Source organism: Suricata suricatta, chromosome 12 (assembly GCF_006229205.1).
Source record: "Suricata suricatta isolate VVHF042 chromosome 12, meerkat_22Aug2017_6uvM2_HiC, whole genome shotgun sequence".
Taxonomy (NCBI): Eukaryota; Metazoa; Chordata; class Mammalia; order Carnivora; family Herpestidae; genus Suricata; species Suricata suricatta.
Genome location: NC_043711.1, coordinates 49033589 through 49050917, shown reverse-complemented (window position 1 = coordinate 49050917; position 17329 = coordinate 49033589). Strand labels below are relative to the sequence as shown.

At 47.2% G+C, this 17329-nt stretch overlaps 1 protein-coding gene across 5 annotated transcripts in view; it reads left to right on the top strand.

Moving 5' to 3' along the window:
- The window catches only part of SRGAP3 (SLIT-ROBO Rho GTPase activating protein 3), a 253404-nt gene that overhangs the window by 109272 nt on the left and 126803 nt on the right, over positions 1-17329 (top strand). For all 5 annotated transcript variants that reach the window (XM_029916799.1, XM_029916797.1, XM_029916796.1 and 2 more), the window contains exon 2: positions 10942-11134. In XM_029916799.1, coding sequence (XP_029772659.1) covers positions 10942-11134 — 193 coding nt within the window. The remainder of the gene's footprint in view (positions 1-10941; positions 11135-17329) is intronic.

Genomic DNA, 17329 nt, shown 5'->3' with positions numbered 1-17329 from the left:
CTCTGGGACCACAGTGGGAAGTGGGAATCTCCTGGTTCCTATCTCTTCAGCCATGGATGTGTATCCAATGCTAATTCCCTAATGTGTTTGGGGACCATATTATTTCTTCTTACTTAGAGGAAGATTTTCCGACAGCATTATCATCACCAGTATTAAGGAACTGTTAGTTTTTCGAAACATTGGCTCATATACTGTGCTTCCTTTCTGGGGGAGGGGATGGTCCACAGAAAAGGAGGAGGAAATGCCAATCATTTCACCCTCACCCTCCAAGAAAGCTGGAAGCAGATGTAATTTGCTTCCAGGAAGCCTCAGGAGTTGATGTGCTTTGATTATCTGTGCTAAGCCTGGCTTTCACTATTCTGAGGAATAGTAGATGACTGAAAACAGAGTGAGTGTCTTGGCTAACTTGGTACAGGATGGATGGCAAGTGTTCAGGAAACATCTTTGGCAAGTGGTACAGATTTGGAACCAAAAGATTCCTTAATGTCTCGGTAAAATTGGGCAAGTCACTTCACCTCTCTGTGCCTTAGTATTCTCCTCTGCAAAATCAGATTAACAGTAGTGGCTCCTCCTCAGGCTGTCACATAATATTCACTGTCTGAATCAGGAGAAAAGTCATGGAAAACACTCAGCGCAATAATCATTTACTGTTATCTCCTCCATTTTGCAGATGGGAAAGCCAGGGCCCGGAGAGGTTACTGACTTGCTGAAGGTCACATGGCTAGCAAGCTTCAAGGCCAGTCTCTGAACTCACCAAGTCTGATACCATAGCCAGGTCTTAGCGTGGCATCACCTAGCTGCCCATTGATTTGGGGCTGAGGTGGTGAAATGATTTGAGAAACAGTTCTAATATGGGGCAGATGTGCTCTGGTTGGTGGGGAGCAGAGCTAGACTGGCCAGCGCCTGGCAGGGCCAGGTGGGACCAACTTTGAATCCTGTGATTCAGGCAGGTCCTGTCCCTTCTCCTGGGCCTTGCTTTCCTCATTTATGGTGTGATACCCACCCCTTCCCTGCATACTCTCCTGAGGTCAGAAGCTGTGATGGATGTGAATGGGCTTGGTCGGGTTAATACAGGACAGACTGATGTCATTGGTAGGGGTCCTTGGCCCAGTGAAGGAGACACAGTACACAGTGCCAGGAATGGCTTCATGTCTGCAGAGAAGGCACGGTGAGGAGCTTGCTCCCCATCACAGCCGAACCAGCTCCACTGCAGCACCGGCAGGGAGGGTGGCTTGCAGGGGGCCTTCCCCTCTCCCTTGTGGTTGCCCGGGAAATGGTGCTGGAGGCTGGGGCTGGCCGAGCAGCTGGTGCCCTCTGCGGTGGTGTGGTGTGGAGTCTGGGCACCCTCTGGGGGCCTCAGGCACCTAGGACAAGCCGTTCCTTCACAAATGGGAGGCTAGGAGAAGGGTGGAGGTGCAGAGCCCATGGGCAGGCTGGAGGAACCTTCTGTACAGGGCCCAGGGAAGGAAAGAAATGTGGGTCCAGGCTTTTGGGGAGGGCAGGAGGAGCAGGGAACCATGCTGAGTGGCCCCAAGGGTGGTGGCCTTCTTGGCGGGGTTGTGTTTGGAAGGTGTGAGATGTGCCTTGGGGAGCACCTAGCCCAGTGCCTAGTGAGCCCTATGCTCAGTTTACATGGCTGCTGTAGCAGTGATGGCTCATTCCTGCCATTTACGGCTTATCTCCTCTGCACCAGGCATCATGCCAAGCACTTTACATGCATACCGTCTCTCTTTTGACAAACCTGAGAGGAAGGTATTATTATTCCCCATTTTATAGGTGAGAAAACAGACTCAGGGAGCCGAACTGACTTCTACAAGGTGGAGAAAAACCAGGCTTGTGCCCAGGCTGACTGTCCCCAGAGCCTGTGAACATATGCCCTTCCCTTGTCCCCAAAGCCTGTGAGCATGTGCCACCTCTCTGAGACCCTGTGGAGGCTGTTCGCCTAGGGTCTCCTAGGTGCCTGGCACATCATGCATGTTTCTAGTCTGATCCTTGCCATAAGCCCGTAGGATGAGCATGGTTACCTGCCTTTCACAGATGGAAAAACAGCTCAGAGAAAATCACATGCCTGCCCAAGACCTCCAAGTGCATATTGGCCAGAGACAATATTCTGCCTTGTGACAGCTGCTGGAGTCCAGGCTCTGTGGGTCTGTCCACTCCCTCTGCTACACCACCTCCCTCCCCTAAGTCTGCAGTTGGATGGCAGTGGGCTCCTTCAGCATGCTGGCTGTTGGGCTGGCCACAGAAAACAATATTAATAAATGATAATTGTAGCAAATGAGAGCTTTTATTAAGCCTCTAATACAGTGCTATCCAATAGACGTTTCTGCAGTGCCGTAAATATTCTACTCTGTCCAATACAGTAGCCACTAGCCACATGTGCTTTTGAGAACTTGAAATGTGGCAAGTGCAACTGAGAAATAAATTTTTTTATTTTAATTAAATTTAAATGGCCACATATGGCTAGTGGCCACTGTGTTGGACGGTGCAGTGCTGAAACAGATGAAGCACTGAACAAAGAGCTTTCTCGAATGCTCACTTATCATCCTTACAAAAATACCAGGTAGATCATTATCATCCCCATTTTACAGAGGAAACTGAGTCTCAGGGAAATGAAACAAACACGCCCAAGTTCATTTGGCTAAACGTGTAGCAGGGGTAGAATTTGAATCCCCTGGGTAGGTAAACCCCAGAGCCTGCTACATTATGCTACCAAGTTGATGTTTCCCTCCACCACAGGACGGCTTGAGGTCAAGGTCAGGATGCACTGGGTTGGATACAAAGACAGCTAAGAACAGTGAGAATGGCAACAGGATGACAGATGGAGTGCAGGATGGAGGCAGGAGGTGGAGCGAGACATGATCCCTGAAAGGGTAGACATTGGATCCCCCAGGGAAAGCACCTTGACCTGGAGACTGGGTAATCTTGGTTCCTGTCTGCCCCTTACTCTGGATTTGAGTCCTGGTTCTGCCAATTTCTTGGTGACCCCCAGAGCAAATCATTCCTACCCCTCGAGTCTCAATTGCTTCACCTATGAAATAGGAATGATAATAGCACCAGCCTCATAGGACGCCGTGATAATGAGACAGGATTGTGCATAGATATGAAGAGACATTGCCAGCTCTAACGTAACATACAGTTCATCTCCTTGTTAGTCCCTGAAACTATACCAGGGAGGGTGTGACCAGCTGCCTCTGTGGAGCAGGGTGGGGGTGGCAAATGCTAACTTGATCCTGATTTTCAGATAAGTACACTATGGAAGTGAGGCCTCATCATCCTAGGAGGTGTCAGAAAATTTACCCAGTTTTCTCAGGACAGGATCCAAGGATTAGGATTGGGTGGGGCCTGGGAAATTGGATTTACAGTTGCTCTTAGGGTCACACTCTGGCCCCTGCTTCTAACCCATCTGCAGGCTGGGAGCAGAGGCCTCTAGGGACAAGTTATTGGCATTCCTAACTGGTCAGACCTGTTAACCAGAGCTGCAGGCTTTGTATCAAGTTACTGACTTTGTCTGCCTTTCTTTTTTCCCTCTTTTTTATTGTGGAAAGTTTCAAACATTCCCAAAGTAGAGAGAATAAGTAACAAGCCTCTTCCTCATATCCATCATCACAACTCAACTTCATGAATGACAAGGCCAATCTTGTGTTACTTATAAGCCTGCCACTCCCCAGCCCACCACCCAAGGTTATTTTGAAGCAAATCTCAATATATCTGTTTTTTAAATTGGCCCCGTGACCCACTCGGAGATTTCTGGTAGAGGCACAAACTGGTACAATTCCAGAGGAAAGCAGTTTAGCTATCTCAAAAACGAATGCAAAATAGTAATGCAAATTCCTTTTGATCCTCTGCTTCACATGAGGAATTCATCACACAGTATACCTGCACATGTGCAAAACAAAGCTTGGCGTGTGGTTATTCATTCCGAATTGTTGGTGATTAGAGTAAAGGATTACAAGCAACCAAAGGTCCAGAAAAGGGAGCTGGCTAAAATATTTAAAAATTTTTACTGTGGAATTCTGTAGTACTGTAAACGGAATGAGGAAGTTCTTTATAAAATGATATGGACAGGGCGCCTGGGTGGCTGAGTTGGTTAAGCGTCTGACTTCTGCGCAGGTCATGTTCTCATGGTTCATGGGTTCAGGCCCTGCGTTGGGCTCTGTGCTGACAGCTCGGAGCCCAGAGCCTGCTTTGAATTCTCTGTCTCCATCTCTCTCTGCCCCTCCCCTACTCACACTCTGTCTCTCAAAAATAAATAAACATTAAAAATTTTTAAATAAATAAAATGATATGGATTGATCTCCCCAGTGTATTCTTTTTCTTTTTTTTATGTTTATTTATTTATTTTGAGGGGGGAAGGAGGAACAGAGAGAGAAGAGAGAGATAATCCTAAGCAGGCTCCAATCTGACAGCTTAAATCAAGAGTCAGATGCTTAACCAATCACCCAGGTGCCCCTCCCCAATGTATTCTTAAAAGAAAAAGGTAAGGTACAGGACACTGAATGATATGCTATTATATGTGTAAAAACAGAGAAAGTAATGTGCCATTATTTCTAGAAGGATGCACATGAACTTGGTAACTTGGTTGCCTTATTAGAGGGTGACTACGTGGCTGGTGGACAGGGGTAGGAGAGAGATTTTTTTTAAGGTTTATCTATTTACTTTGAGAGAGAGGTTGGGGGAGAAAGGAGGTGAGAGCTGGGGAGGGGCAGAGAGAAAGCGGGGAGAGACAGAGAGAGAGAGAGAGAGACAGAGAGAGAGAGAGAATCCCAAGCAGGCTCCATACTGCCAGTGTGGGGCCCAGTGTGGGGCTCCAACTCACGGACTGTGAGATCGTGACCTGAACCGAAATCTAGAGTCAAATGCTTAACTGACTGAGCCACCAAGGCCCCCTGAGATTTTTTTCTTTATACCTTTTCTACTTTTTGAGTTTCGTACTGATTTTTTAAATTCCTATATTTCCTATCTAAAAATAGAATTTTTTTTCCTGTAAACCTAAAACTGTTCTTAAATATAGTCTATTAATTACCAAAAATGTATTTCTCCAAATGACCTGGAAAACTTATTGGCTTGCACAAAACATTCATAATCCCCCCAAATTGGTATCTACCTAGATGTCTTTCAGTAAGTGAATGAATAAACAAAATGAGTATTATTCCATACAATGCAATGTTACTTAATGATAAAAAAATGAACTATCAAACCATGAAAAGACATGGAGGAAATTTAAATACTTAATGCTAAAAGAAGCCTGCTTAAAAACCCTACATAATGTATGATTCCAAGTATATGACATTCTGGAAAAGGCAAAATTGAGAGATAGTAAAAAGCTGAGTCCTTTCCAGGAGTTGTAGAGAGGAAGGAGAGACGATTAGGTGGAACGGGGTGGGGGGGGGCGTTTAGAATACTGTGTATGACACCATCATGATAGTCACATGACATTATGCATTTGTCCAAACTTGTGCAATGTAAAACACAGACACAGCCCTAACGTAAACTATGGACTTCAGGTAATAGTAACATATTAGTTTTGTCCATCAACTTGTAACAAATGGACTACACCAATGCAAGATATTGACAATAGGAGCAACCCTGCAGGGAAGTGAGAGGGAGTATATGGTACCTCCTTGTACTTTTTGGTTAAGATGTCTGTAAACCTAAGCTTCTCTAGAAAACAGTCTATTAATATTTTGAAAATAGAATTTGTAATTATCTTGGACCTGAAGAAGATCTGTTGCCTCTGCTTGTGAGGTGTGCTTATGAGTGGGATGGGGAGGGTGAGGACACTTGTTCACCTGTGAGGCTGGTTATTGCCCTGCGTGTTGCCATGGGTGGTAACATTGGCACAAGCACCGTGGCCTTTGGTGGGACTGTTGCAGGAGAAGAAGCAGGGGCTGTATGGGGAATGGATAGGCAGGCTGTAGATTCTTGGGCCTTGAATGTTGGAGGAGTTTGGTTTTGATCCTATTAGCCACAGGGAGCCATGGAGAATTTTATCAGGAGAGTGACACCGGAGAGCTGTGCTTCAAAAGACTGGGGTGTCAGAATTAGTTCTGCCCCTTCTTTGGGTCTCAAGCCTCTTTCTGTGAAACCAGGAGGTTGTAGTAGGTGATTGGAGAGGTCTGTTCCAAGGTTCTGAGAGCAGAGAGCCTTTACTGACTTTCCAAACCCCTTCTCTTCCCTGCCCCACCCGCTTTTAACTTTTCTGCCACTCAGTGCTGTGCTGTGGCTGGAACCGCCCCCTGGGGGGAGCATCTGCTGAATGGAGTCTGAGCCTTGGGAGCAATTCTGTTTTATTTTATTTTTGTCACTCCTTTGAAATCTTCAAGGAGAAAACCCAAATCTGTGCCAGCTCCAAGGAGGAGCAACTTGGAAAGGAGTTAGAAATAACGAGATGGGTAATCAAATCCTTTCAGGGTTCCAGAGAGAGCATGGGCAAGCTGCAGTCTGAGATCCGGCCAGGACCGTTTCCTGCTAGAAAGATTTGACACTGAGCTGTCCAAACTGCTGGAAGGTTCTATGTACAACCCAGCCTGCAGGCTCCAGCTGGTGGTAGGAACTGGGGGAGATTCTCTGTTCCTTCCAAATCCTCTTCTGTCATCACAGTGTGATTTATGGTTTTTTCCTCTAAAATATGAGAACATCGGCTCCTGATCATGCCCCATAATGGAGGAAAGCAGTGGCCACAGCATTTCTGATTAATAATACTCTTTAGACCACCATCCTCTTACAGATAGGATACAAGAGGTTGAAGACAGATGGATTAAAATGTTTTTTAAAAAATAATATGGTCTCAGTCTAGTTAGATATCTGGAGGATCATTGCTCTTATCTGAGCGATCTGGGGTTGATTCCTAGATTAATTGCAATATACCAGCTGTTATGAGCAGAGGCTGCTTACCTCTGAGCCTCTACCGTCTCCTTTCTGGGGCGTGTGGGGGAAGTGGGGAAGGAACATTAGTAGCACCTGCCTTATGGGGAAGCTATGCAGATCATGTGAGATAAATATGTAAAGAAGTCAGCACTGCAAGAAATGACAAGAGTCTGTAAGTGCTAGTGATGATTAGTAAGATTATTTTGAGTCCCCAACAGTGTATAGTCTGAAAGTAATTTGAAAAATATTTGGGAAGCATCTTTATAACTATGTGTTGATATGTCAGGGCTTGCCCTTTGGGTAGTAATGGCATCTCGAACCAATGTAACAAGTAGGCCGTGTCATAGGCACACCTGTGTGGCTTGTTACAGTTCAGGGAACAAAGTGTGACCTTGGGCAAGTTCATGAATGTAGTTTATACAGAGCCACGGTTTCTTCCACTATAAAAATGGATAATAATGTCATGGTGGTGTGTGTGTGTGTGTGTGTGTGTGTGTTGTCTGGTGTGTGTGAGGTATATGGTGTGTATATGAGTGTTTGTGGTGTGTGTGTGGTGTCTGGTGTGTGTGCAGTATATGGTGTGTACATGAGTGTGTGTGGTGTGTGTGTGTGTGTGCGCGCGTGTGTGTGTGTGGTGTTTGTGTGTGTATGTTTGTGCCAAGTGGGGACTCCCAAAATCACAATGCTTAATGTCCTTGGGTAAAAGCAGTTGGTAAAGATAAATAGTAATTTGCTATACAGATATTGATCTCCTGATGATCTATTATGTGGGGAAAATCCACCTTCAGACGTTAAATTTCATTTGAGGAGCTAAGGTGGATATGACACACGTACTGAAAGAATGAAAACAACAGCACGAGAGATGGAGACAAACCGGAAGTATGGTGTGAATTCAGAGTAGGGCCCAGACGGCCAAGCAGTCCAGGCCTCCCTGGGAGGAGTCGTCCTTGACTCTCTTTAGCTTGCCTGCCCTCTAGGTGAACTTGGTGGGGGGAGAGCTCTCTTGCTTCACACATTTTAACTTGACATCTGAAAAATTTCATTATAACTTTAAGTAGTTACAAAGGATCTCATTTGTGCCATATTGTAAATATTGACCTTGTAGAATAAAATTACACTACTCTATTAAATGCATCAAATGGAAACTAACATAGCATTTTTAATTTGGCCTCTTTATCGCAGGATCACTTATATACAGCAGCATGCACAGATCTCAAGTATGCCACTCAGTTCTTTTTACCAGTGTACCTGCCACCCAGATCGAGGTGTAGTACCTCTCCACTGTTCTAGAAGGTGCCCTTTTGCCTCCTGCCAGTCAGTACCTCTCCAGCAGTGACCATTTCTCTGACCTCTGTCTCCATAGGCTAGTTTTGCATGATCTCATTTGTTCTGGTTTCTTTCAATCAACATAAGGTCTGGGAGATTCAAGCATGTCTCTGCAGGTAGCTTGAGTTCATCTTTTCCATTGTTGTATAATACTCTATTGAAATCTCAATAAAAAAAAGAAGGTCTTGTCTACTCTTAATGGACATTTTGGGTTATTTATATTATTTGGCTAGAAAGCAACTATAAGTATTATTTCATATATTTTTTTGGTGAACATAAACTCAAGATTTGTTTTGGGTATGTAGTCATGAGGGAATTGCCAGGCCATAGGATAAATACCATAATGAATTGGTATCCACCACTATCCATTGCCCAGATAAGTCAGAAATTTTATATTGCACTTTACTTTTTTGAACTCATAATTCCCTTCTATTTCCCTCACAGAATTTTATCTTAATATATTTTTATACTTGAAATTATTTTGATTACTCTATCATATTTCTTTTCTAAAAATGTTTATTTATTTTTGAGAGAGAAAGTACTATAGATGTTTGCTTATGTAAAGTCGGACTAAAGATCCATCAGTTGGTGAACCCCAGTGTCGTTACCCAGGGTTTCTTTTTTTTTTTGACGTTTATTTATTTTGAGAGACAGAGAGACAGAGCATGAGTTGGGGAGGGGCAGAGAGAGAGGGAGACACAGACTCTGAAGCCAGCTCCAGGCTCTGAGGGGTCAGCACAGAGCCTGATGCAGGGCTTGAATTCACAAACCACGAGATCATGACGTGAACCGACGTTGGATGCTTAACCGACTGAGCCAACTAGGCACCCCTCTATCATACTTCTTTTGATCCAAAACATGTATATAAATTGAAATGGACATTTAAAATGTTTCCTTTGCCCATAAAAGGTCTAAATATCTTTCTTCTGGATTGATTTACCATTTTAGTCATATACATATACATATACAATACAATTCATCAAAATTATAGCAATATTTTACACATTTGATAAATAATGACTAAACATAAAAAGTACCATGGTGTGGGAAATGCTTCTCATAATTAGATGGGTAGAATGGTGGATGGCAGTGTTTCTCATGCTCTAAGGGACGTTAGGACCCCCCAGAGAGCTTGCTAAAATGCAGAATCTGAATCAGAAGTTCTGTGTTGGGGTCTGAGACTCTGCTTTTCTAATAAGCCCCCTAGTGCTGCTGCTGCTAGTCCACCGACCACACTTTGAGGAGTAAGTGTTCATGATCCCAAAGGAAGATCTGCAAACACCAACATCCTAAATCGTCCATTTTTGGGGGCAACCAGATATCTTGACACTTGAGGGCACTGCACCATAGTCAGATTGTAGGTGGATGAAGAAGTTGGTCTTTCTTCTGCAAAGCAGGTGTGAAGAGGGAGGTGCAGAAGGAGGGCAGGCATGCTGCCTGGACTGAGACAAGTTCTCAGGCAGAGCAGGGAAGAGTGGGGGATGGAAACAGGATCTCCAGCTGATTCCTTTGTACTTTTCCTGCCTGCATACCCCCAGGGGGAGAAGCCTTTGTGTACCCCAGTAGAGGGCTGCCCTGTGAAGACCACTTCTCTGAAGGCTGTTGACATGGTGTTGGCCATCATTTCAGACAGGGTGCCTGTTTATACAGGTGGGATTGGACCTTTCAAGGACTAGTTTGAATGGTTTCAAGAGTCTATTGGGGGTAAACTCTGAGAAGTAAAGTTTGTGGCTGGGTGGCCGGTGGCCTTGAGTTCTATCCAAGGAGTTGGACTTAATACTCAGGCAGAAGGGGGCTGTGGGGTGTTTTGAGCAGGCAGTTTGTGTGAGCAGAATGCTGTGGGGAGACTGAGGTATTGAGCAGCTTGTGGGATGGCCGGAAAGGAGTTAAAGCAGAGGGACAGCAGCAGGGGTAACACGACGGGTTTGAAGATGAGGTTGGCTACAGTTATAGCGATTTGGCTGTGACTTTTATTTCCACCTCCCAGCTTTTGAACTTTTGCCCTGGTTGCACAGATTTGGTTTACTGCCAGTATTTCCTGGAGGGTGGGTGACATTCCTCTAGGGGTACTTGAGATGTTTATGCATGGACCTTAAGGTGATATAAAGTGGAACACAGATGTGGCCTTAAGTAACACAAACCCAAGAGCTCCCCCCACCTCCCTTCTCAGCTTCTGTCAGTTGCAACTGCATCTGGAGAAAGTTTTTAACACCTTGCACCCGCCCATTTTCCTTTTGTTGATAGAGAGCAAGCAGCTTGGGTTCAGGGCCTTTGGTAAGCAGTGGTCTCTAGGTAGAATTCTACAAAATTTTTGTTTTCGTTGAAACCATTTTCCGTACACCAGGATGGCACACGGTCCTGGCGTTCCCTTTAGCATCATGACACAAAACCGTTCACTTCAAGTAAATTCATTTCAGTAAGAAAAGTGAGCCAATTTACTAGATCATATGGAAGAAACAGTAATGCTGGTGGGATGCGGGTATGGCAAAAACCATGGTGGTGATGTGCAATGATTCACCCTTGGGAAACATTGGGTTAGACCATGTGACAAGAACCGACATGGGCCAAATCCTTGTGCCAGTGCCTGCGGAGGCTGGGGTGAGGGGTGGGGGTGGCGGTGGGGAGGGGGCTGCAGGAATTGCAGTGCCTGTGCCCCGCTCCCTAGGGCAGCCGGGTGGGTCTCACTGCAGCCCCCGCCCCCCCCCAGCACAGCCTAACGCCGCTATGCCTTGCCTCTGCCCGCAGAGATCCGCACGCAGCTGGTGGAGCAGTTCAAATGCCTGGAGCAGCAGTCCGAGTCGCGCCTGCAGCTGCTCCAGGACCTCCAGGAGTTCTTCCGCCGCAAAGCTGAGATTGAGCTCGAGTACTCCCGCAGCCTGGAGAAGCTGGCCGAGCGCTTCTCCTCGAAGATCCGCAGTTCCCGGGAGCACCAGTTCAAGTGAGAGGGGGCCGGGGCCTGGGCCGGGGGTGGGGGGTGCGGTGGCAGCAAAGCAGAAAGGAGGCCATGATTCTTTAGAGGCAGACTGTGTGCTTTTAAGGGCCTGCGGCCTCAGGTTACCCACCTCTCGGTGCCCACGCAGGAGGATACGGTGGGAAATAAATGAGAAACACAAGAACAGTGCTTAGTGCAGATAGCAAATGCTCAATAAATTGTCTACCGTTGTCCCACCAATCACCAGGCCCTGCAGGAGTCTTTATTGGGGCCAACGTGACATCCCCCCTCCTTTCAGGACATCCTGACCCTATCCAGTTCTCTTTCTTCTGGGGTCACCCAGCCCACTCCCCCATTCCTTCAGCACAGTGGCGGCAGGATCTCTTTCCCGTGGAACTGATGCTCAATGCATTCCCTCTCCCCTACTCCTCTGGAGGAGCTGTGCCCAGGCTCTTTCTCTGCCTTGTTTATTTATGACTCCCAACCCCCTAGTCTGGATTGCTTGCCCTCCAAACATTGGGGTTGTGAGCTCGGATCTGACGTGGCTGGCTGAGTCTGCCAGCGACAAAACCCCTCTGCCCAGAACCTGCCCAGGGAATAGAAAGTTCACTCCGCAGGGCGGTGCTCTGAGGCTGTCTCTCCCGCTGTCATGCTCCCCAGACCTCCTCCTCCTCCACCTGCCATGTCTCCAGCCAATTGCCCTCAACCCCAGGGCATCTGCAGCTTACTTCAACACCCCTCCCCACACCCCCAGCCCGCGCCCCACTCCTCCTTCCTCTGGGTTCCATCTTGTTTTTCTCTCTACATTAAAAAAATGGTGGTAAAATGTACATAATATAAAATCAACCATCTTAACCAATTTTAATGTGGCGTTAAGGACGCTGTTGTGCATCCGTCACCACCATACAAACCCCATAAATGCTTTTCATTTCACAGAACAGAAACTTTGTACCCATCAAACACTAGCTCCCCATTTACTCTCCCTCCAGCCCCTGGCAACCACAGTTCTTTTTGTCCTTATGAATCTCACTACTGTGGGGACCTCATATAAGTGGACTCATACAGTAGTTGCCCTTTGGGACTGTCTTCTTTCTCTTAGTATAACCTCTAGGTTCTTCCATATTGTAGCATGTGCCCTTTTGAAGGCTGAGTAATATTCCACTGTATAATAGAGCACATTGTGTTTATCCATTCACCCGTCAGGGGATGCTGGCTTGCTTCTGCCTTTCTTCCATATATTTGTGTGTGTGTGTGTGTGTGTGTGTGTATTCTGCTCTGGCCAAGTAATGCTCTTCCTTTAAACTCTCTTAAACATTTCCCTTGGTCTGTGCCATACCATGTGAACACTCACTTTCATGCAGATTGCTTTATCAAAGGGCAACAATTTATTACATCTTTGCAAATACCACTATTGTTTTAATAACCAGTCTCTTCAAACTCAGGGTATTAGGAGGAAGCTCCTATCAATAACCTCTTCCCAGGCACTGTCTAGTCCCTTTCACATATATAATCTCATTTTTCTGATAGATTTCTGTTTTTGAGAAAATGTGCTCCCCACCGACCCAAATGATGAAAGTAAAATGCTCATTGTATACAATTTAGAAATTGGAAGAAAATAGGCAAATAGGAAGAAAAAAGTCACTCGCCTAGGCCTGCTGCTTAGAAGCAAACATGGCTCATGTTGTGGTACCTTCTCTTGCCTATCTGTTAGCAATAGCAACAGCAGTGACAATTTACGGAGTGCAGTGCCAGGTGGGGGTTACTGCCCTATCTTAAAGATGAGGACAGTGAAGCTCTGAGAGAAGCAGCTTGTCCAGACGTGTTTGTGCAAAGGGACCGGTTTGCACTGTTGTGTTCCTTCTGCCTCCTTGGCCTCTGATAAGAAAGAGCCAGAGTGCAGCCTGAGAACGGTGACGGGATCTAAATGCTCCCCTAAAACCACAGACACAGATGCATGCACGGAAACCCTTGTCACTGGTGGAGCTGTCACTGGAGACATCCAGGGCTGTGTGGTCAGGCTGTGGCCTCACCTTCCACCATCTCCTCCCTTCCCATTTTCAGCGTGAACATGGGGGAAAGATGGGGGAGTGGGGGAGCATGGGCAGGGGTCCCCTGTTCCTTCGCATCTCCTGTAATGAGCTCAGCCGGCCCCTCATGGGTTCATTAAACAGAGGCCACCAGATGGAACAGGAGCCCCAGCTGGCAGCTGGGCCAAGCAGGCTGCTTGACACACTATGAAAGTCTAATTAGGGCGTGGGCCCAGGCCAGTGCAGCTGGCATAGGCCCTCTGCACGATGCTAATGCGGCTTTTGGAAGCAGGAGTCTCTAAGGGAGGCCTGGATTTGCCCTTTGACCCTACGGCCAGCCAGTGTTGACCCCCTGGCTGCCTCTCCAGAGCTCAGTGAACAGGATCTGAGCTGTGCTCTGGGTCCTTCATCCTGCTGTCCAGAGAAGGCTTGTCTTGCTGTCTTACAGATCCTTCATTTTAGAGTATCCGTCTCGCTGGCAGGTAGCCTCTCAGGGCCTTGAGGGAAGGGTCCAGATCTTGTTAGTTTATTCCCAGGGCAGTGGGCCCAGTGCCAGACAGAGATGGAGGGCTTTGTGAATGAGCCGGAGCAAAGAAGGGAGGGCAGAATTGTATTCAGTCTATAAAGTCTACTCCAAATGAGAGTCTGTTTAGAGAGGGAACTGATTTGCACAGCAAACGAGTGTCCGAACGGGGATGGGGACCTCTCGTCAGTCCATTTGGCTGCTTTAACAAAGTACCACAGACCACAGTGGCTAATAAACCTATTTTGCACAATGCTGGAAGCTTCAAGTCCATCACAGCAATCATTTGATGATCTTTTCTTTCTTCTGTTTTTTATGTTTGACTGTTCATCTCTCTTCTGCTAGACAGGAACGGCCTGTCTTGTTTACTACTGTAAATCAGGGCCTGGTACTTGGTAGGTGCTCAGCAAAAACCAGCTAAATAAGCAAATCAACAAATACAGAATGTGAGGGGCACACACAGGAAACACCAGGTCAGACTCAAGGACGTTTCTAGAGGAAGTGACCTCTAAACGCTGAGCCTCGAAGAGCAAGCAGGTGGCAGAGTTCAAAGGACATGGCCATAGGGACTGGGTGCCCACCTCAATCATACATACCAACTGTGGGCCTGCCCCATGCCATGTGCATGTCTCTCAAGAAACAGTATCTGAGAGTAGGGACTTTGTCCCACAAATCTTTGTGTGTCAGCACCCTGCACAGTCTAAGAAAATAAGAGGTCTTCAATGTGTGCAATATGGCATGGTAGAGAAGAGACAGGCTATGCTATTGTTCTCCAGATGCCCAGCCTGCCCCGGGTGAACCCTCAGAGCTGTCACCTAAGTCTTTCACATGCCACAGGGGCCCAGCCCCAGTGAGTCTAGCCCTGATGGATGCCAGCCTGGCTGGGTTCTGATGAGAGCCCTTGCAGCGTGCAGACTGCTCATGTGTGGGGAGAAGAGAGAGCCGGCTCTCTGCTGACTCTTTTAAGGACATGAATTCCATTCATGTGGGCTCTGCCCTCATCCTAATTATCTGCCAAAGGCCCTACCACCTGAGACCATCGTACTGGTCATAGGGTTTCAACATGTGACTTTTAAGGGGACATAGACATTCAGTCCATAACAAGAACTCAGGTCTCTTGATTCGAAGTTCAGTGTTCCCCCATTTGCTCCTTATCTGCCTGGGTAATTGAAAAGAAAATGTATTGCTTCCCAGGAGGTGGTATGATGGAAATAAATAAAATTCAGAGTGTTTTGGTTATGTATTATGTGTAACAGTAATACTTAGTCCCAAATCTTAGTAGCTCATGGTTTAGTGGTCACAAATTTGGACAGGGCTCAGCTGGGTGATTTTTCTGCTTTATACGGCATTGAATGACATCACTGAGTGATAGAATATTCCACTGGTGACTGGTCTGGCAAGATGGTGTCACTTATGGGCTTTGGTGGGGATGGCTGGAAGGCTGGGCCCAGCTGGGCTGCCTCTTTCCCCGTGTATCAGGCCCTCTCTACCTGGTGCTTGAGCTGGCTGTCAGACTTTGGACCCCATAGCCCAGGACCCTGAGAGAGCAGTGAGGAAGCTCCATCTTCTTCAGTTCTGGGCCTGGAACTGGCATGGTACCACCTCTCTGAGCTTAGCTTCAAGGAGATAGGAAGTAAAGCTTTCGTCTCGTCGAGGACTGTCAAAGGATTCACAGCCCTCTTTCATCCTCCACCCTATTAGAACAGCAGTCAGGGAAGGTGCCTGGAGGAAGGAGCATTTAGGCAGAGACCTGAGGAATGAGTAAGGGCAGCTCTGGGGGCAGGGGGAGGGGCAGAGGGGCCAGTGGGGCTGCAACTGGTGGTGAAGGAGCGTGGAAACCCCCTGAAGCAATGTAAGTAGGCAGGAGCATCATCCCATTTCTGGTTTTCTTTATGTTTATTACTTATTATTGAGAGAGAGAGAGAGCACAAGTAGGGGAGGGTTAGAGAGAGGGGGAAGCAGAATCTGAAGCAGGCCCCAGGCTCTGAGCTGTCAGAACAAAGCCTGACACGGGGCTCAAACTCACAAACTGTGAGATCATGACCTGAGCTGAGTCGACACTTAACCGACTGAGCCACCTAGGTGCCCCTCCCATTTCTGTTTTTGAGAGATGACCTGGAGTGGAGGGGGCACAAGTGGAGCAGGGGAGACAGGCAGTGCCTGTGGGAGTTTTGCTCTACAGGTGGGTGGTGACCATTGTAGGGATGACGACAGAGCAGAAAGGAGGAGTGGGCAGTGCTGGGTAGTTTTTCAGAGGTAGGATTGAGGAAAAGAGGTATCAAGGATGTCTTCCATCTCTGACCTGACAGAAGGACTTGAGAAGAGTGAGGCAGAGGGAAATCACAGAGGTGATTTCAGCACAGGAAATCGCCTCTGTTCTTGTCTATCCCCCTTTTGACAACCAGCGGGCTATGAGCTCAGAGATGGCAAAGAGAGTGGCTCTTGACCTGGGGCCACTTAGCACCAACTTCGGCATGCTGTTGGCACGCAGTACATGTTAGTTGAACGAAAGAACGAAGATCAGTGGTAATTGGAGTTGTTCTGGGGTGAGGCTGGTAGGAGGCAGGGAAGGGCTGTCTGCCTTAGGAGCTTGGTGGGGCCATTTGGGCAGAGTCACCCACGCCTTGTGCCTGGTGCCCGGCATAGTGTTGGTGAGAGGATAGAGTGTGGGTTTTATAGTGCTCTCCTTGACTGGGCAGCCGGGAAGCTAGAGCACCAGTTTACAAAGTGTGGTCCTGACCAGCAGCCTCACGTGGGGACTTGTAGGAAATGCAGAATCTGGGGCCTCCCCCCAGACCTGCTGAAAGAGAAACTCCAGGGGTAGGGCCCAGAAATCTGTATCTTAACAAGCCTTCCAGGGGATTCTGAAGCTCATTTATGTTTAAGGGCACCCACTGTGATGGTTTTCCAGATGATAAATTATTCACAACTCACTTTTAGGCTTTGCTGGCCTTCTAGACCCTTCTCTTCCCCAGAGTCGGATCCATAATCCACTGTCCTTTCCCAGCCAGCCCTGGCCTGAGCTTGGCTTGTCCTTTGCAAAACCTGAGCACCCTTCCTGAGCAGGAGTGTGCTGTGGGGGGCAGCACACAGGCAGCTTAAAACCTGCCTCTGGGGCTACACAGATGTCCTCCAAACAAGCTCAGTAGTTCTAGGAAGCCAGAGGTTTCCTAGGACTAAGACTTTGTCTCCCTCAGAAGAAGGTTTTCTAAGACACAAATACACTGAGATGTCTAGGGACCAGGGCAGGGTTAGGGGGATATGAATGAAGTTAGGAGCAACTACCCATTCCATACTCCCTCTTAAAGATTCCTGACACCTGTTAGGGTATGGAAGGCTCTGAGAAGTTCTGCAGTAAATGAGCCTGTTGATTTCTTTCTGAAAGCTATATGATCACAGAATTCTTCCTCCCCTGTAAAATTGATGAATATTTCACCAAACTAGCACTTCTTGGCACCCAGTTTGAAAAGCCCTGTCATAGCCCGGCTTCAGATTTCCATCTGGAATATTAGCACCATGTGCAAATAGTGCCCTGTGTGTGAGGTGATGTCCTCTTCTATCCTGATGCCTTTACAGTTTTTGATACCTCTTACCTTTCATGGGCTATACCTCAGAAAAATGCTTTCTCCAGCCGGCTGTTGGTTGCTGTTA